The sequence below is a fragment of the Kogia breviceps genome, chromosome 10, assembly GCF_026419965.1.
Source record: "Kogia breviceps isolate mKogBre1 chromosome 10, mKogBre1 haplotype 1, whole genome shotgun sequence".
Taxonomy (NCBI): domain Eukaryota; kingdom Metazoa; phylum Chordata; class Mammalia; order Artiodactyla; family Physeteridae; genus Kogia; species Kogia breviceps.
This window is the reverse complement of record NC_081319.1, coordinates 52,021,083-52,042,168: the sequence shown is the minus strand read 5'-3', so window position 1 is coordinate 52,042,168 and position 21,086 is coordinate 52,021,083. Positions and strand designations below refer to the sequence as shown.

Here is a 21,086-nt window from a genome sequence, read left to right as displayed (position 1 = left end):
ATCCAACCCCTGAGAAAACAGACCAAAGAAAATAAACACACTCAGTCATCATTCTTTCAAAAAGGCTTCAAGTGAAAGCAATCAGATATTCAACCATCCAACTTAAGGAACTTTGTGGAGCTGGAGAGACAAAGAAATCAGTAATTATCATTTATATGACCTTACTTGAGACTTTCTTGTGAGCTAGATGAGGACCTGTCTGATTGTGGAAGAGATGCTACACTGCCAGAACTCTTTAAGTAAGTTTGAAGACTCTTCTGATAAGATGGCTCAAGGGAATTATACAGTGTTTCAGCTTCACCAGGAAAGTGGTTTCTAAGACCCATGTAAGTCCTGTAAAACAAATGAACAAACAACAAAAAGTAATAACTTTGCATTATTAGACATTAACCGTAAAATGTGTACGTTCAAGAAGAACAAAGGTTTTTAAGCCCATAGGTTTTTTTTTTTTTAATTTTTAAATTTATTTTTGGCTGCATTGGGTCTTCGTTGCTGCACACAGGCTTTCTCTAGTTGCGGCAAGCGGGAGCTACTCTTCATTGTGGTGCGCAGGCTTCTCCTTGCAGTGGCTTCTCTTGTTGCAGAGCATGGGCTCCACGCGCATGGGCTTCAGTAGTTGTGGCTCGTGGGCTCTAGAGCTCAGGCTCAGTAGTTGTGGCACACGGGCTTAGTTGCTCCTCAGCATGTGGGATCTTCCTGGACCAGGGATTGAACCTGTGTGTCCCCTGCGTTGGCAGGTGGATTCTTAACCACTGTGCCACCAGGGAAGTCCCCCATAGGTTTTAAATATACCCACAATGTGCCAAATAGAATACTTTCTATATTTAACAAGTTTTGGTAGAAAGACAGCAAGCTTTTGAGAAAAGGAGATCTCAGTTCAAAAGCTGGCTGTGTGGCCTTAGGGTCTGTGTTGCCTTGGGTAAACTTCCAAATCTCCAAACTTCAGTTGCCAATATAAGGAGATAGCACCTTTGTGGGATCATTTTAAGGATTAGAAAATAACATATACCTACTGCCCTACACAGTATCAGGTACATATTAAATGTTCAATAAATTAGTTATTTTTATTCACAGCAAAAGTGAGTACGTTATGATGGAACAGGAATACTGTGGAATATACAAATGACAATGCACTGTTAAGACACCCAGTACAGATTTAATGGAGAAAAATCAACCTCCATTTTACTAAAGAGCTAATCAAATAGAATACTTGGGACACTTGAATGATATTTTCATTTTCCCAATATAATTCCCGTCAACGAAAAGACCAAAGTATGTTTAAACTGTCAAAAAATACATTATAGACTTACTTTCTCGCCTCCACTCTGGCCTCAGCATCGGCATCATGAATTCCCTTCTTAATAGTTTCAACCAAGACGGCTGCATGTCTATAAAATAAAACACCTTTAGATTCATGTGTAAAACTATGTATTTCACCATAAATGATACTGCCTATACATTTTGCATCAATCACAAAGGGGCAAGGGAGATAAAAAGATAATTAGTACACAATAATAAATCTAAGATTGCATGATTTCCCAATAATCCATCCCATACATTTCATTCATGTATGGTTTCCTTCTGACAAGTCAAACATTATAAACGTGGACATAATTATTTTTAGATGGAGCCCAGACATACAGCACTCAAATATCAAATTTTTTATGAATTAAAAAAAACCTTTTGTGTGGTTCCCCACTAATCTACCAATGTATAAAATTATTTGCTAATAGTACAATCAGTTATAATCTAACCAAACTGAATAGCAGCTGCCACAAAAGAACTTAAAAGAAAACTTGGAATTGTGTCATGCCTGCAGTACAACAAATTCAATTTTTTAGAAATGGGTTATGAATAGATTCAATGATTTCCATGGGAATGGAAAATCAGCAACGTGTTCAACATAAATGCATGTATATTCCAAGCTTCAAACTTGCAATTAATGAGAAATACAGCCACGCAAATAGCCAGTGACCAACATTTTCCTCTTGTTCATCTCAGAGCTTCATTAGACGCTACCCAGTGAATACTTGACCAATGACAACTGACAACTGGTGTGGAAAAACTTTCCAACAAATCTCTCTCACCTTTTTTTTTTAATGGCCGCACAGCGAGGCTTGCAGGATCTTAGTTCCCTGACCAGGGATCGAACCCGGGCCCTGGCAGTGAAAGCGCCAAGTCCTAACCACTGGACCACCAGGAAATTCCTCTTTCACTTTTTTAATCTCTTTCCTCTGAAAGGAAGTGCCTTTCTTCTATCTTAAATCATTCATTACTTGATTAATTGCACCTCAGGAAACCTATCTTACGTGACTAGAAATACATTTTAAAATATTTGCCCAATTTAACCTGGAATACCTTATATAACCCATTTACTAAGAGACCCTCACTCACCCCACAAAGAAGAAAATCATAGCTGTAATGAATAAGAGGAGCACCACAGCTTTAAGGGAAAATCAGTGCTAATAACTTTTAAAGCAAAATGAGAAATAATGCAAAACCAGTCACATCAATTTCTAAAGAATCGGTGACAATGGGGAGGGGATGGTGGTGGGAGAGGAATAGTCAATGCATACCTTTCCAATGAATGAGTCTGCCACTCCTGTAACAACAAATCTAAAAATTCAAATGAACGCCTGAAAAATAAAAGTTAATTATAACTAAATGTCATAACATTATATTAAGCTATATTAATTTATAACTAAATGTTAATTAACACTTTCTTCTATAATATTCCACTTTGCCCCCTAAATTAAAGCATAAGACATGTTTTTAGATTTTACTGTCAAGTACTTAATTAATTAATTAAAAAATAAATTTCTTTATTTAGTTAGTTTCGGCTGCGTTGGGTCTTCGTTGCTGGGCGCGGTCTTTCTCTGGTTGCGGCAAGCGGGGGTTACTCTTTGTTGCAGTGCACGGGCTTCTCATTGCAGTGTCTTCTCTTGCTGCGGAGCATGGGATCTAGGCACGCAGGCTTCCAGAGTTGTGGCTCACGGGTTCTAGAGTGCAGGCTCAGTAGTTGTGGCGCACGGGCTTAGTTGCTCCGTGGCATGTGGGATCTTCCCGGACCAGGGCTCGAACCCGTGTCCCCTGCATTGGCAGGCAGATTCTTAACCATTGTGCCACCAGGGAAGTCCCACTTAACTTATTTAAGGCTCCAACTATTCTCATGCTTAACAGTTCAAAAAGACTTTAAGGGTTCCCCATAATTTTAACTTAAAATGTTTGTCAAATATACAATTTAACTTAATTTAAAAGACATTTACCAAACACCTACTGCGTACTAGAAACTGAAGACATACAATGGTGACTAAGAAAGCTGGGACGGATCTTCCATTTCTACATTTGTTCCCTTAAATATATATGTAAATGATTCTTAATCAAGTATTTGGTGTTTTCTCCTTAGCCTTCTGGTTCTCAACTTCTTCAACTGTCTCATTCTTGAGCTTTTGTTCTTTCTTGGCATCTGACGACACAGCTCTGCCCTGTTTTTCTTCCTTTACTAACACTTTCCCTGCACCTACCCTTACATAGGTGCTCCCCTGTTTAGTGCTGATCTCAGCCCACTTCCCTTTTATAGTCTTTTCTTGGGCAGTATCACCTGTACCCTTAGCTCTATCAGCTGTACTTCTCACACCTAGTCCTTTATCTCCAGCACTGGTTCTTCAATTCAGCCATTAAGTCAGAGTGTCAACCAGCTCACAGACATCTCTACACAGGCAGTGTGTCAATTCAAACACTACATACTGATACAAAACAACATATTTAATTCTTACCCTCTCAAGTCTACTCTTGGAGCCCATATGATACAGATTAGAAAAAAGAGAAACATGGAGGTTAAATTAATTTGCCCAAAGTGATAGAGCACGGCCTTAAACCCTGGCATTCTGACTCTACAGATCACAGTCTGAAGCACTTGACATCACCTTCCTCATCCATATCCAATTATCAAGACTCATTTCTATATCTGAAATCTCCTGAATTTATTGAATAAAACCTCCTTCAATCAATTATCATAAATACAGCTCTAGTTCGGACCCTGCCTCTTACATGAGCTGTAAGAAGTCCTACTTAATTAAACCAATGCTTCTCATTGTCCCTTTTTAATTGCTGTTCATAGCTGAAATAAAAACTAGGATGGATGACATTACCTCCTCACCAAAAACTGCTAATGGAACAATATCAAAATTTCTCTTCCTGACATTCAAAGCCCTCTATACTTTGACTTCAACCTATCCCCTTCTTCCCCTCAGTCAGCCTCTTTTCTTACTGAATCCTCCCATTTATCATGTGTTCTGGCCTCAGTGGCCTGTCCGATGGCTCTGAAGCACACAGCATAGCTTTCCATCTCTGCGTACATTATATCCCACTCTCCTCCCTTACAGGTATTGAATTGCTCCCCATTTTCAAGGTAATTTTCTGATGCATTTCCTGACTTCCTCTTCTCTGTCACATTCCTATTTCTCCAATTACCATTTTCTTCAGTGTAAGACAGAGATTGGTAAACCTTTTCTGTAAAGGGCCAGATAATAAATATTTTAGGCAGTAAATATTTTAAACTTTGAGAACCATATAGTCTCCATTTTATATATTTTTCTTTCCCCCTTTTAAACTACCCTTCAAAAACATAAAAAACAGTCTTAGCTTGTGGGCCATACAAAACTAGATTGTTGGACAGATTCGACCAGTGGGCTGTTGTTTGCTGACATAAGAGAGAGGTAATTAAACAACTGTCCCAAAACTCCAAATCACTTACAGGTAATAATGATGTCTTATTTTTCCTAACATTCAAAGTACTTAAATAAACATATTTATCAAACAAAAAAGGGGAAAGAGTTCTTTACAATTTTCTTAAATATCCAATGCACAAATTTTGTTTTTGCTGTCTTTATTATTCATGTAGATAGCGATGATATTAAAGATTGTAGGGCTTCCCTGGTGGCGCAGTGGTTGGGGGTCCACATGCTGATGCGGGGGGTGTGGGTTCCTGCCCCTGGTCTGGGAGGATCCCGCGTGCCACGGAGGGGCTGGGCCCGTGAGCCATGGCAGCTGGGCCTGCGCGTCCGGAGCCTGTGCTCCGCAGCGGGAGAGGCCACGGCGGTGAGAGGCCCACGTACCGCAAAAATAAATAAATAAATAAATAAAAATGTAGAAACCATAAGGAGAGAGAGAGATACTGACAGACTGACGTGTTATGGCTGCATACTCTGTGCCCATGCCAAACACTATGTTCAATTCTACCATTGTGTTTCTCATTTAACCCTCACAACTCCATGGGGTCCACATTATTAGCCCCACTAACATACAAAGACACTGAGGTTCAGGGAAGTTATAATAACTGCCTGAGGTAGGACAATCAGTCACAGTTATAGGACTCTAGGTAAGGGCTGACTCTAGACTCCATACTCTCTGAAAACCAAACAACTAGTGGCCCAAATAAACCAAACCTTAATAGGATAAAACTGAGAAATGTGCATAGTCATAATAAGCACTTTGTTCCTTTTTCCCTTATATGACATAAGATTAAAAAAATTTAATAAGGTTTCTAGAAGGCAAGAAACTGATGACAACTAATTTTTGCACCCAAATAAGAATTAAACATAATGCAATATTCAACATAAAGCTATACTAAGTTTTTTCAAAACTTACCTCCTTACAGGAACTGATTTTGATGTGCAATTGCTTGTTATTAAAGGTATAAGTCTGGGTACATGAGTATGCTGAAAAAGATATTTTAGAAGAAGTTGAAAAATACTGTGTATTTTGCATAATCTCTTCTATTTGCCTTGCATTCAAGTATTTAGCTATATTAGAACAGAACAAAAATACCATAAAATCAGATTTTGAAAGAAATTAAGACCAGTCAAAAAGTTTCCCCAAATTAAAGTAATAGTAATGATATAGTTTCAGAAGGGCAGATGTGACTGTAATATTAAACAATAAAGACAAGTTAATTGTATAACTACAGAGAACTGTTAGAACAGTGTACTTTGGGGGGATGGAGTACTAAGAGGGACCAGGCATGTATTGGTCTTATTTTCTGATGTACTGCTACTGCTGGAGAAGACAGTAACTGCTATGTCATCAAAGCAGGTTATTAGAGTGAATCTACATAACTACTGTGAATGTACTTTGAAATGGTGATTTTAATTAAACTTTCATCCTGGCTGAACCACAGCTCTCTAGAATTCAGGTAAAGGTCAGTATATACAATCTTCTGGTTTCTATTAGTAATTCTTATGTTCTTCTTTAGTCAAGCAAAAACTAAAAAGTTCATAATTGACATAAGAATAAAATAATAACCTAAGCATACATATTTGATGTTTTAAATCTCCTATTTTTCTTCTGAGCTAATGGTACAGGTTGGGTTCTCTAGGAGGCAGGCTCTGAGATGGAGTTTAGCATTCAGGATATTAAGAAGTACTCTTGGGATCAACACCAGTGGAAGGGAGGAGAAGGAAGCAGGAGTGAGCAGAAGAAGAAATCAATCTGTGATATGGCCCAAGGACATCTTTGCCCAAAGCTGAAGCTTTGGGGAGCTCTGGGGCTAAAATGGTCCTTCAGAGTAGTCTCAAATTGGTCTAAGATAGTCACAGCACTACACTTCCACATCAATCAGTTATTAGACATGGGCCATAACCAGGAAGGGGCAAGACCTTGGGAAAGGCAACTCTCTGCAAGCTGAGGTAATCCTTGAAGAGGTTGGCAGCTGAAGATTGTCTGCCCACATTGCTTCCAGTCCTGGGGAAACAAGTCTTTCAGTGAAGGAGAACGTGAATGGCACATCAGTGTATGCCACAACGAACTCAACCAAAATTAGAGGGAAAACTTTTTTCAGTTCCTACAGTGGGAAACCACCCACAGACGTGAAGTTGTTCAAATGAGGATAATGCAACACAGTGCTGACCTGCATATTATTCAACTGTTACAGTCAGCGTGGAAGGGCTCTGTGGACCCAGCTCCCTTAGAGCATCCAGAAGAACCCATCCCCAAACATTACTGTGGCGTTAAAGCCCAAGGAGACTCCCTAGCCACAACATACTACATAGGAGGTCTCACCTACCTTCTTCCTCCTCTCTCATAACCTCCTCATAACCCTACTGCTGACTGATTAACCCACATCCAACACAGTGGCAGGGATGGGGCAAAAGACTAACCTAACTATTGCTACACCATATTCGGGGGAGCTATACCAAAGGAAAATAAAAAGTGATCCTCACAATTACAGATGATGCATTCAACCAAACACCAAGTCAGAACCTGGGAAACAAAATATAGAAAACAGGAAATAATGTTGTTGTAAAACAACAACAACAACAAAACACCCAATTTGTATTTTCAATGAGATCATAAGATAGTAAGTAGAATTTAAAGGAATTTTTCCTGAGAACATATACAGCTGTAAGACAGAAAACAAAAAAAATATTTAGGAAATGATAAATGACAAACAGAAGCAATAAATAAATGATCCATGAAAACTAACATAAATTTAAGGAAACTTCATTTTAGTCAGAAATCTGGCTCCACTATGTAAAGAAAGCACTAATGAAAGATGATCTACTCCAAGGCCTGCCGTGAGGGAACTCCTGACACAGACACCCCTCTATAAACCTTCCTAAGGTGGTGTTTTGTTTTAAATTAAAAAATCAAATGATATCTTATTATAGAAACAATAAAAAGTTAAGAAAACAACTGAGTGAAAAGGACATAATTCTGAGGGAAAAGAAATGTGAACCTAAAGTCCAATTTTTGAGTTCTTGATAAGGGCAAAGAAAAGCTATTTTGAAATACACAAAGATAAATATACATGAAAATTGAGAACACACTAAAATCAAACAAAAATTTTATTTTATTTTATTTTAAAAAATTTTTTTTTCAGTACGTGGGCCTCTCACTGTTGTGGCCTCTCCCGTTGCAGAGCACAGGCTCCGGACGCTCAGGCTCAGAGGCCATGGCTCACGGGCCCAGCCGCTCCGCGGCATGTGGGATCTTCCCGGACCGGGGCACGAACCCGTGTCCCCTGCATCGGCAGGCAGATTCTCAACCACTGCGCCACCAGGGAAGCCCCAAACAAAAATTTTAAATGGGAAGAGTTTCCTAATAAAGATTGGGCAGGAATAAAGGCAGCAAAAAAAAAGCAATTAATTTCAATTGCTGAAAATGAAAGTGTCTTTGGCTCAATTTAATTTAATGGTTAAGGGGAAAAAATGACATGAATAAGATAAAATATATACTTTTTAAAAGGCTGGGGAAGTAAAACAGAGGTTTTATTCCTGACACTGACAATGAGTAAGAAACTTCTAAGAAAATAATGAAACAGGTAAGGAGCAAATACAATGAACATAAAACAGAAAAGATAGGAAAGGAAAAAATACTATTTCAAGATGGCAGTAGTCAAAAACTTTCACCATACATAAAGTACATGAAGCAAGAGTTGTTAGGAAAATAAAGTTGATAAAAACTAGAATCAGAATTTGCCAGATAAAGCAGCTTTTTAAAAAATGAGACCATGAAGAATTTGAATAATAAACAAACTAGATTTAGTAATGAATAAAGTACCCTATAAATGAATTCCATATTTTGCAAATACTAAAAGACTATCTATCTAAATTTATGATGTATTAGGATACTAACAAAATTCAGGTTATTCAATAAAGAAGAAATTGTACAACCACATTGTATGATCAGAATATCATGAGATTACAAAATGATAAGAACAACAAAAAAACCATCTGAAAATGCAAACAATATCCTTATGTAATTCAAAGAGAAAGTTGAAATGGAAATTACAAATAATTGAGAATTATAAAATAAAGAGAATGTGATAAATCTAAATCACTGGATGCTGCTAATGCCAAACTCAGAAGAAAACATTATAATAAGAAAGTGTTATAATATTAAACAACAAAAACTATGACAAATTATCTAAGGATATACCACAAAAATCTAGTGGAAAAAAAAGAGGTAAGCCACAGCAAGTCAAAGAAAGGAATTAAGAAACACAAATGTAGAAACTAAAGAACTAGAAAAAATTAAAGAACCCCATTAGTACCAATAAAACAAACTTGAAGCTTATAAAAAATCCATAACAATACCTCTAGCAAGTGTTTTTTTTTTTAAAGAACATATAATAATATAATAAGAAAAAATGGCAATATAACCACAGTGGAAGAAACTTTTTTTTAAATTAAAAGTATACAGCCTCATGCCAAAGAGTCTTAAAATCTATATGAAATAGATATTCTGAGAAAACACAAATAACCAAGAATACTTCAAAAAGAGATGCAAGAACACCCAGTCTAAACACTGGAAATGTTACTGGATAACTTCGAGTCAGCAAACCCTAAAAACAAAATATGTTAAACAGAAAAATTACAGAAAATTCTACAAAAGACTCATATTAAGTAAATACCAAAATCTTAATTAGCCAACTGCATCTAGTAGCATCATAAGGTACAATGGCCAAGCAGAATTTAGCTCACGAATGTACAATGGATAAATGAAGAGACAACCATTTCTAAAGATATTAAAGGGATATTTGACAAGATTCGACATCTACTGCTAACCAAAATTTAGCAAAATAGAAATAGGAGGAAATTCTCATAACCTAATGTAAAGTATTGAGAAAGTTATCCCAGACATCATATTTAAAGTACTCCCATTAAACTCAAGGATAAAACAAATATTTCAATTATTTCCACTATTTTTGAACACTGTTATAAAGGTGCCAGATTTAGTGAAGCTTACAAAAATATTAAAATAGAAAGAAATGAACATTTCCATAGATAGATTCATAGATTTCTTCATAGGCACTGGATTTAATTGCTGAAAAAAACCTGGTACAGCAGTATTAGAAAAAAAACATCACTTAACAGGAGAGGACAAACTGATCACAGAAACTGAAAAGGCATTTAAAAAACAGACCCATATATTTATGGAAATTTACTACATGAAAACAATGGTATTTTAAGAAAAGACTGAACTGTAATTCACTACATGCCACTGGGTCAAATGGCTTTGTATTTGGGGGAAAATGAAGTTAGATACCTGTATTTCACACAGAAATAAAACTGAGTTAGATCTAAACCTAAGAAACAAAATCATGAAAGTTTTAAACAACTGAATATTTTTATAATTGAGAAATGAGGAAGGTTGTTTTAACTATAACAAAACCCACAAAAGGAGCATTGTCTCAAATCAAAAAAAGTTCAAATTTCTATATATAACAAACGATAACTTACACAATATTTGAAGAATTGACACACTGGTAAAAAATATTTGCAACATAGAATTAATTTACAGTCATCCTTCAGTGTCCACAGGGGTGGTTCCAAGACCCTGGGAGGATCCCAAAATCTGTGGATGCTCAAGTCCCTTATATAAAATGGTGCAGTATTTGCATGAAACCTACACATATCCTCCTGTATACTTTCATCTCTAGATTACTTACTATAGTTAATACAATGTAAATGATAAGTAAATAGTTGTAATTACTGTAAATGTTATATAAATAGATGCCAGCAGGAGGCAAATTCAAGTTTTGCTTTTTGGAACTCTCTGGAATTTTTCCCCCCATATATTCTTGATCTGAGGTTGGTTGAATCCACAGATGCAGAACCCATGGATAAGGAGGGCTGACTGTTCTTATAAAATATAAAAAAGGCCTTAGAAATAAGTGAGGAAAAAAATGCACAAAGTATAAACTGGCAATCCAAAGAAAAACTATTAAAGGAAAAAAAACCCCAATGTCTCTAATAATCTAAGAAATGCAAAGTAGAATATGAAATAATATTTCAATTATTAAATTTTTAAAACCTTTAAGATACTAATAATGCACAATGTTGGTAAAAGGTGGAGAGAAAGAACTTCATAAACCTCAAGGAGAAGAATGGTGAGGACAATTTAATATTATGTTCTTTAATAGAGAACTGATTTAGACATTAAAAATAATTATATGTATGGACAAGGGAAGCCGCCCAGGTACATGAAGTTTAAAAAGCAAGTGTAAAAACACATTATTTTTACATATATGTAAAATATAAATGCTACATTTACATTTTGTAAATATAGTTTGTACAGGCAAGAACAGAAGTTTGGAAAGGTACATACTGAATAGCTAGAGTGGTTAGTTGCAGAAGAGCAGAATTCAAGTGTGGAAGATTTATTTTTTTTAACTCTGTTCTTTTGGGCACCTTCAAGATGTGGATGATGAGAAATATTAAGAATTTGTCTGTCATCTTTTACCACTGCCTGTAACTTTATTGTTTTACATTTGCCTGCTACCACCTATAACGTGGTTATACACACACACACACACACACACACACGTACATGCATATTATGTCTATTATATTCTGTATGCAAGCATGTTTACTTCGTAATACTCTGTACTATTTAAATGTTCAATAATAACTGTATTACTTTTATTATCAGAAAAATAATTCAAAAGTAATTTTCCTTTGGGGGTTTAAAAAAATACCAATGATTTATTTAAGTACACTGAGAGACATACAGACAGAGAGGTGGACAAACACACAGAGAGAAAGATAGGAAAAAGAAAAGATAAGAAAAGAAAAGAAAGGAAAAGAAAAGAACCTACCCGAATTATGAATCTGATTGCTGCACATCCAGAAGTTGCCATGACTTTTGCACTATTGGGGACGAGATTAAAAAGTGTAGGTACAATCGCTTCAGCGCCATGATCAAACTTGTTTCCCAAAACTGTTGAAAGATGGCTATAAAGGAAGACAGAAAAATGTTTTAAAAAAAAATAGTTTAGGGGCTTCCCTGGTGGTGCAGTGGCTGAGAGTCTGCCTGCCGATGCAGGGGACACGGGTTCGTGCCCCGGTCCGGGAAGATCCCACATGCCACGGAGCGGCTGGGACTGTGAGCCATGGCCGCTGGGCCTGCACATCCGGAGCCTGTGCTCTGCAACGGGAGAGGCCGCAACAGTGAGAGGCCCGCATACCGCAAAAAAAAAAAAAAAAAAGTTTAACATTAAATATAGGTAGGACCATACAATTTTAAAATATTCTTTTACTGAATTAAAAAAATTTTTATTTTAACCAGTTCCAATGGCAGAAAAACAAAAGAGAGAAAGGCAAGTGCAGATATTACCTATTTCCTTCTTCTCCCAGTCCTTTTACTGTCTAGTGCAAAGTTGAAATTTGGCATTTTAACCATTTCTTTGCAATGAAGAAGTCATCTGATCTCAGAATTTAACCATTAACATGACAGGTAAAACACTCAGCTCTGATTGTCCTGAACTTTAGTCTTTTTCCATCAGATATTTCCATTCTGATGCCCCAATATCAATCTTAAATTCAACATATTTTACAAATAACTAAAATCTTTCCCAAATCAGTACTCCTCTATTTCTTTCTTTTTTTAAAAAAAAAAATTTATTTTTGGCTGTGTTGGGTCTTCGTTGTTGCATGTGGGCTTTCTCTAGTTGTGGTGAGTGGGGGCTACTCTTCATTGCATGTGCGAGTTTCTCATTGTGATGGCTTCTTTTGTTGTGGAGCATGGGCTCTAGGCACATGGGCTTCAGCAGTTGTGGTGTGCAGGCTCAGTAGTTGTGGCTCGTGGGCTCTAGAGCACAGGCTCAGTAGTTGTGGTGCATGGGCTTAGTTGCTCTGAGGCATGTGGGATCTACCTGGACCAGTGATCAAACCCGTGTCCCCTGCATTCGCAGGCAGATTTTTAACCACTGCACCACCAGGGAAGTCCCAGTACTCCTCTATTTCTATTAATGAGAAATATTAATATTTTGGTCACAAATACTCCCTGACATCTTTGGTATAGGATTTCAGAATTCTTGATTGAAAATAGAACTTTACCATACATTGATTAGTTGGGTGACTCTAAGGAATCTGTCTTCTCTTTCCAAATTTGTAGTTAACTAATCCAGGCTAATTAATTTAATATGATTTTGGGTAAAACACTTAGGAAGAATGCTGTAATTATAGTTCTGACAATGTTTGTGGAATTTTTAATTTCTATATACTTACATCTTATTTAAAATACATGGTTGGGGTACAGTTAGTGCCAAAATTTCAGGTTCCTGGTTCAAACAAGTACTCAGACTCAGACTTACTTACTAGTGTTCAGTTATACCTTCAGTTTTCCAATGTGAAACTCAAATCAGAAGCAGAGAGGTGCCACCTGTGCCCGGATGTTGTTGTCTTCCTTTAAAGAGTGTAAGAGTTTTGTTCTGGTAGGCCAGTGATGTACTTTGGAATCAGCTTGATTTTTATAAGCTTACTGGGAGGGGTGGCCTGAGAATACTGCAGAGTACTCAGCCTCCAGAGTAGCCTGAACAGTCCTATTCCTATACAACAGCCTTTCTGGGGTCTCTACTGAATGCCCTGGGTGTTCAACAATGTTTCTCCAGGCTGGCTCGTCAGAACTTGAACCTCTCCCGGCCCAGGTGAACTCTGGGAATTGTTATCTTATAGCTTCCAGCAGTTCTTTCCAGTCCTCAGGGAGTTAGTTGTACCTTTCACATGCACAGATTAGTATTCACCTAGACTCATGGGATCCCCTATGCAGATTTCTATATCTCTTTTTCTGTATATCTCTCCTCTCCAGTGTTCTGCATTGCAAATTTTAGCCACTTCAGCTTTCAGAACCTCCAATTTGTTTCTTCTTCTACTCAGTGAGACTGCCTTGCTCTGCCTGGGTTCTCCCTTCCTCTCCACAGTCCAGAAAATGCATCCAGGTCAAAACTGTGCTGATCATACTGCTCAACTGACTTGTTTGTTTCAAGTATTACATTCCTGCTCTGTCTGCTGTCCATCATCTGTACACAGTTGTCTTACATATTTTCTCCAGTTTTCTGCAAGAGGGCTAATCCTGTACTAGTTGTTGCATCATGGCAAGCAGCAGAATTATTCTCATCACGGACTATTTTTGAAGGTTACAATTTGTGGATTTTTGTTTTGTTTTGCTATCAAGAGATATTCAATTATTTTGGTATATTGACTTGTATCTAGCAATCTTGCTATATATTCCCTTAATTATAATAAGTTATCTATCAATTCTTATCATTTCCTGCATGGACAGTTATATCATTTGTTAATAAGGGCAGTTTTGTTCCTTTTCTTGCAATCCTCATAGTTTTTATTTCCTCAGGGTTTTTTTTATTTGTTTGTTTATTCTGTTCTGACTAGGAAGGACATCTAGTACAATCCAGATTATAAATATTAATAGCAGGCATCTTTGTGTTCCCTCTCTTCAAAGGAATACAACAACATATACAACAAAGTATTCTGGTCAGGGGACGTGCTAAAAGGAGTTTAAGTGTTCTACCATCCTTAAATTTTAGAAAAATATAAACATACAGAATAGGTTTAGATTTCAATAAGTTAACGATGCATGTTATAATTCCAAGACAACTGCTAAAATATCAGAAATAAAAGGCTTAATATCCAAATTAGCAAAGAGAAAGTTACATATAGCCAGTTCTCAGACCCATTCACTTTCTTCTTATACTCACAGAGTTAGTGACCAAAAATCCACCAGTAGACTTTAGACATATAAACATATTTTAAGGTTGGTATAAAGTGCTATTAAGAAAGATTTTTTTTTTTTCATCACACAAAGTTAATCCTTATATATATGATTTTTGGAACATATATATGCTTTTTTGGGGTTATCCTGCTAGTGCTTTACTGAATAATCACTGAATCAATGAGTACAAAATTCATTCCTAAAAAATACTTATCACAAAAAAGAATATACTTACGCCACAGTAATGCAAGCTTCTCTAACCACCTGGGATCTAAGATCCTTAGCTGAAAGTTTAAGTGCTCCATCCAACAAGCGTAAATGTTGGAAAAAGCAATCATATTGTGCAGCTCCAGCAACAAGCAATGATCGAATTTTCTTAAGCTGAAATAAAAAGAATTTTCATTACTGACATTAAAAAGTGGCAGTCCAAAAATACCTACCTAAACTTCACTATTGGAACAAAATTTAAAAATTTTTCATTATATTTCATAATTATATTCAGACATTTTTAACAGCATTAAATATAAATAAACCTGCAAACAAACAAAAAAAGCTTTCTGGAAAATAACATTATAGATTTAATTATATGCATAATAGACATGTAATGTTTGAGTAGGTAAGTATATTTTAAAGTTTTAAGGGAGTCTTTTCAAAATTGTCACAAAATACACTAAAATAAAATTTACCATTTTAACCATTTTAAATTATACAACTTAGTGGCAATAAGAACATTCAAAATGTTGTACAACCATCACCATTATCTACTAAGAAGCCTATTTTTAAAAGAAACAAATTTGGAAACTATATTCATCCATAAGCAAAAGTAAAAAAATCAAAAGGATCAACCATTAAGTCATCACCATCTCCAATATTTTAACATTATCACACTTTGTGACACAAATAGCTCTTTCTCCCTCTTTCTAAACCTTTCAGAATAGGATTGTCAAATGTTTTCCATATAAACATCATACATACCTAATAAAATTAATCAGTCAATTGAGATACACTCAGGTGCACACATCTGTGCTCACACATACAAGCTAAAAGTTTACCTATCATACCCATTATTATGTATAATTTCATATTAAATTCTGTGGTTTTCTAAATTTTTAAAGATATCTTTAAAGTTAAAGATGAATTAAGGATGGAAAACATAAAAATAAAATACTGTGGATATTAGAAAAACATCTGAAAGAATAGTTATACAATCTTAGGGTATATAAGGCAAACTATCATAAGCAGAAGAGAAATCAGAAGGCATCTAAACAACTAAAAAAAATTACAATATGGTAGGAAAAAATTATCTGCAGTATATAAGTACAATACACAAGGAATGACAGTAAAATAAGAAAAAGACAAATAACCAAATATTAAATTGGGCAAAATAAATATAAGAAAATGTATTCAACCTTACTAGTGATAAGCAAATGCAAATTACAACAAAGACATATCATTTGCCTTCATTAGACTGGCAAAAGTTAAAAAGACTCGATAGTACCCAGTAATAGCTCTTACTGTTAAGATCATGGATGCCTAATACCTTTGTTCAAAATATTCTGGCAATGTCTACTAAAATAAAGTTGCAACTACTCTTTACCCACCAATCCACTTTTAAAAATTTAACCTCCAAAAATAAAAACACCATTGTTATAAATATGTGCAAATATGTTTATTGCAATTTTGTTAAAACAGCACAAAATATAAAAACAAGTCCATCCAAGTTTCTAGAAACATACAGCCCACCAAAACTGAATCAAGAATAAATAGAGGGCTTCCCTGGTGGCGCAGTGGTTGAGAATCCGCCTGCCGATGTAGGAGACACGGGTTCGTGCCCTGGTCCGGGAAGATCCCACATGCCGCGGAGCAACTAAGCCCGTAAGCCATGGCCGCTAGGCCTGCGCGTCCGGAGCCTGTGCTCCGCAACGGGAGAGGCCACAACAGTGAGAGGCCCGCATACCGCAAAAAAAAAAAAAAAAAAAAAAAAGAATAAATAGATAGGGCTTCCTTGGTGGCACAGTGGTTGAGAGTCTGCTTGCTAATGCAGGGGACACGGGGTCGTGCCCAGGTCTGGGAAGATCCCACATGCCGCAGAGCGGCTGGGCCCGTGAGCCATGGCTGCTGAGCCTGCGTATCTGGAGCCTGTGCTCTGCAACGGGAGAGCCCACAACAGTGAGAGGCCCGCGAACCACAAAAAAAAAAAAAAAAAAAAAAAAAAAAAGAATAAATAGATAATTTGAACAGTCCAATTGCTAGGAGTGAAATAGAATCTGCAATATAAAAAACTCCCTGCAAACAAAGTCCAGGACTGGATGGCTTCACTGGGGAATTCTACCAAATGTACAAAAAAGCCTTATACCAATCCTTCTCAAACTCTTTCAAAAGACTGAAGAGGAGGGAATACTCCCAAAATCATCCTATGAAGCCATCATCGCCCTGATAGCAAAATCAGACAAAGACGCTACCAAAAAAGAAAATTATAGGCCAATATCTTTCATGAATATAGATGCAAAAATCCTCAACAAAATATTAGCAAACTGAATCCAACAACACATAAAAAGGATCATACACTGTGGTCAGGTTGGATTCATCCCAGGGTCACAGGATGGTTCAACATACACAAATCAATGTGGTCAGAAACCACATGATCATCTCAACAGATGCAGAAAAAACATTTAATAAAATTCAACATCCATTCATGATAAAAACTCTTATCAAAGTGGGTATAGAAGGAACATATCTCAACATAATAAAAGCTATTTTTGTCAAACCCACAGCCAATGGTTTATGCCAAACTCAAACCCAATACTCAATGGTGAAAAGCTGAAAGCCTTCCCACTAAAATCTGGAACAGGACAAGGATGGCCTCTCTACCACTTCTATTCAACTTAGAAGTCTTAGCTACAGAAATCAGACAAAAAAAGAAATTAAAAGTATCCAAACTGGAAGGGAAGAGGAAAGTTGTCACTATATGCAGATGACATGCTAATTTATATAGAAAACCCCAAAGACCCCACACAAAAACTATTAGAACTGATAAACGAATTCAGCAAGGTACCAGGATACAAAATTAACATACAGAAATCTGTTGCATTTCTTTACACTAACAATAAACTATCAGAAAGAAAAAGTAAAAAAAAAAATTCCCTTTATAAATCACATTAAAAAAAAAAAAACACGTAGGAATAAACCTGAACAAGGAGGTGAAAGACTTATATGCTGAGAACCATAACACGTTGATAAAGGAAGCTAGAGATGATTCAAAGAAATCATCCCATGCTATTGGATTGGAAGAATTAATACTGTTAAATGGCCATACTGCCCAAAGCAATCTACAGATTTAATACCATCCCTATGAATTTACATTCCCACCAACAGTGCAGGAGGGTTCCCTTTACTCCACAACTATGTAACCCTAAGGAGAGTCATGGTCCTGGGGCATCAATGAAGCTCAAAAAGTAGCACATGTGGAGACACTAACAAATGGATGAGATAGGCTCCACCTGATTAGCAAAACAGAAAAAAATGGACCCTAACTAAGAAAAGACCTATTTGTGTTTCCCAGAAAGAAATGTTACCTATCAGACTCTCTATTTCATAAGCAAATACCAGATAGTACTACTATTGAATTTCCAAGTTTTTGAAAAAGAACATTGAAAAAAAAAGGAGAGGAATAAGAAAATAAAAAATAAAAAACTTACTGCATTGGCACGCTGATCCCAGTCGTGTTTGTCATCTGACAAAATTTCCCTGATTTTATTTAATGTTTCTTCAAGTTCTCGACTAGAATAGATCTTAAAGAAAAGATGCAAAATTATAACATTAATATTTCTTGCCACAGCAAAATTATGCCCTCATGTTCAAATAATCTTTCCTGTAATAATATTATTTCCCATTTTAACACCATTTTTAAATGGAGAATGAAAATACATTATAGACAATAATAAAATAAAATGCTTTGTCTTCCTTACCTGTTACTCAGGTAAGGGTATTTCTCCACTCATGAGTAACTTCAAATATACTTTTAAAGTGCTTTGTCATTTAAAAACAAAATGCAAATATCCTACAGATTAGTAAAAACAGGACTGAGTTCTCAAAATGACTTCAGGTATATAACATATCTATTGAATTCATATACTTATACAATATTGCAAAAGGACATGTTTTAGGTTAGTCCCTCCTCCCACCCTCTCACTAGACTGTAGCCAGGAGAGCTACATGCTTTATTCCCTCTGGAGCTAACTGTCTGCCAAACACCATTATCCTTTCACTCACTTAACAAATATTCACAGAACAGGGATGTAACATTCTAGGCATTAAGGACACTATGGTGAGCAAAAAATAGGCATGGTCTTTGCCTTATGGAACTTATAATCTAGTCAGGGAAAGAAAAAAATTAATCAAATGATATAAAATATGAAATTGCAAATAGAAAGTATCACCAAGGAGAAGTACATACTGCCATGAAAGTATACATACAGTAGGGGGTTTGAACTAGTTAGGAAAGTCCAGCTTGAATTGACAGCTAAAGCATAAGGCAGACATCATTAGACAAAATAGAGAAAGATCAGCCTTCCCTGTAGTGAACAGCATGTGCAAAGGCTCTGTGACAGAAAGAAACTGAAAGAAGGCCAAGTACAGTAGTTAAGAGTGCAAAGGGGATCAGGGGAAGCAACAGTGACCCAAGGCCTAAGTCAGTCAGTGCACAGTATTTCTCTACATCACAGTAAAAGTTCAGAGGTGGGCGCATGACCTAAATTAGTTCAGTTAAGAGTGAATTTCAAAGTTTTACATGGTCAACTGGGGAAGAGGCAGAGGGCACTAAGGGAGTGAGGCTCAGACAGCTGCAGCCATGTTGCTGACCATGAGGGAAGACAATGCAGAAGAATCCAGAAATGACACATAAGAAAGAATGGGGTCCTAGATACCATCTGAGTTGTACAAACAGATACTGCCATCAGATAGGCCCTATTTATATTTTTCACTTTCAACAGCCATTAAATTCCCCTTTTACTTAAAACAAAAAGTTGCCAAAAACAAGAGTACAAAGGGGAGCAAGGCATGAGACAAGGCTGAAGAGGCAGGAGGGGAACCAGATAAACATCTGTTACAGAGTGATTACTGGAGGCTTCTGAGTCTTTCCTGCCTCCCACTTCCCCTTCACAAAAGTCCTTCTGCCATATTTAAAAAGAAAGGCAGGTTCCTCTCCCACTCCTAATCTTATTATGATGCTTTGCTCTGGAATACAATGCCAGGGCTGCCCTCCCCTAACAAGGGAAAAAAGCGTCGACTCAAAAATTTACTTCAGTGAGGCGGTACATAATTTTTTTAAACATTCTTTTAGGGGGCATACAGCGTGAAGAAGTTTGAATACCACTAAGTTAGGAATTGGCTGCAATAAAATAATTCCGAGGTTTCTAACTTGTGTAACTGATTAGGTTTCCACATATAAAACACTGGAAGAGTAGGTTTGAAAGGGGAAGATCATGAGTCCAGTTGTGGGCACGTTGAATTTGAGATGCCTCTGAGACATCTAAAAGGAGATGTCAAATAAACAATCAGTGGAAAAATTAATTTTGCACTAAAGAGAATTCTGGCTTAGTGATAAAAACCTGTGCATTACTTATGTAAAGGCAGGAAGTAAAGCCATGGATTTGAAAGAAGGAAGGAAATGGAGAGGGAGAAGAGAGGCCCAGAACCAACCCTTAAGAAATCTCAGTATTCAACAGTCAAGTAAAGAAGGATATGGCTTTAAAGGAGAAAGAGATGAAGTGGACAGAAAGGTAGGAGGAAAAAAAATGGAAGAACACTATATCACAGGCATCTTTAAAAAAAAAAAGTGGATGTAGTTGGACGCTGCAATGTAATATGGATTCAATGATATGGATTCAATTTTATTTCAGCCTCACTGAAAAAATCACTTGGAAGTCTAACTGTACCAACAAATAATAGTTTGGTAAGTCAATTCAGGAAAAAAAGAATTTGGAAAACAGGGACAAAAATAAATAATATTGCACATAGGCAATATTCATGGGGAATGTCACTTTATTGGCATCCTTACCTGTATAGAAGGGACATCTGTAAAAGCCTTTATAAAATCATCTTCATCAACTGCTCCAGCACCTCCTTCCTTAGAAGCACCTGATAATTAAAAATAAATTTATTTTTAAAAGTTTACTTTTAAGCATTTTAGCACTAAGAACACCATGAAAAATATTAACTCTTTTGTATGAAAAAGGCATAATTTTGAGACATTCCATTTTATAAGAAGGTATTTTAAAAATCTCCAGGGCTTCCCTGGTGGCACAGTGGTTGGGAGTCCACCTGCCGATGCGGGGGGAGCGGGTTCATGCGCCGGTCCGAGGGGGTCCCGCGTGCCGCTGAGCGGCTGGGCCCGTGAGCCATGGCCGCTGGGCCTGTGCGTCCAGAGCCTGTGCTCCGCGACGGGAGAGGCCGCGGCAGTGGGAGGCCTGCGTACTGCAAAAAAAATCTCCAACTTTTCAGAAAAGAGAAGGTACTTAGCAGTAGTTGATTAACTCTCTATAAGGTTCTAGATGAGGCTGGTAGTAAAATCCAAA

General features: G+C 36.7%; 1 protein-coding gene across 47 annotated transcripts in view; it reads right to left on the bottom strand.

Annotated features, from left to right (window-relative positions):
• Positions 1-21,086, bottom strand: part of CLASP2 (cytoplasmic linker associated protein 2) — a 181,024-nt gene that overhangs the window by 88,895 nt on the left and 71,043 nt on the right. For all 47 annotated transcript variants that reach the window (XM_067005787.1, XM_067005791.1, XM_067005788.1 and 44 more), the window contains 8 exons: positions 20,570-20,649; positions 18,210-18,302; positions 14,747-14,892; positions 11,600-11,735; positions 5,650-5,720; positions 2,577-2,636; positions 1,311-1,388; positions 166-333 (listed from right to left, as the gene is read on the bottom strand). In XM_067005787.1, coding sequence (XP_066861888.1) covers positions 166-333; positions 1,311-1,388; positions 2,577-2,636; positions 5,650-5,720; positions 11,600-11,735; positions 14,747-14,892; positions 18,210-18,302; positions 20,570-20,649 — 832 coding nt within the window. The remainder of the gene's footprint in view (positions 1-165; positions 334-1,310; positions 1,389-2,576; positions 2,637-5,649; positions 5,721-11,599; positions 11,736-14,746; positions 14,893-18,209; positions 18,303-20,569; positions 20,650-21,086) is intronic.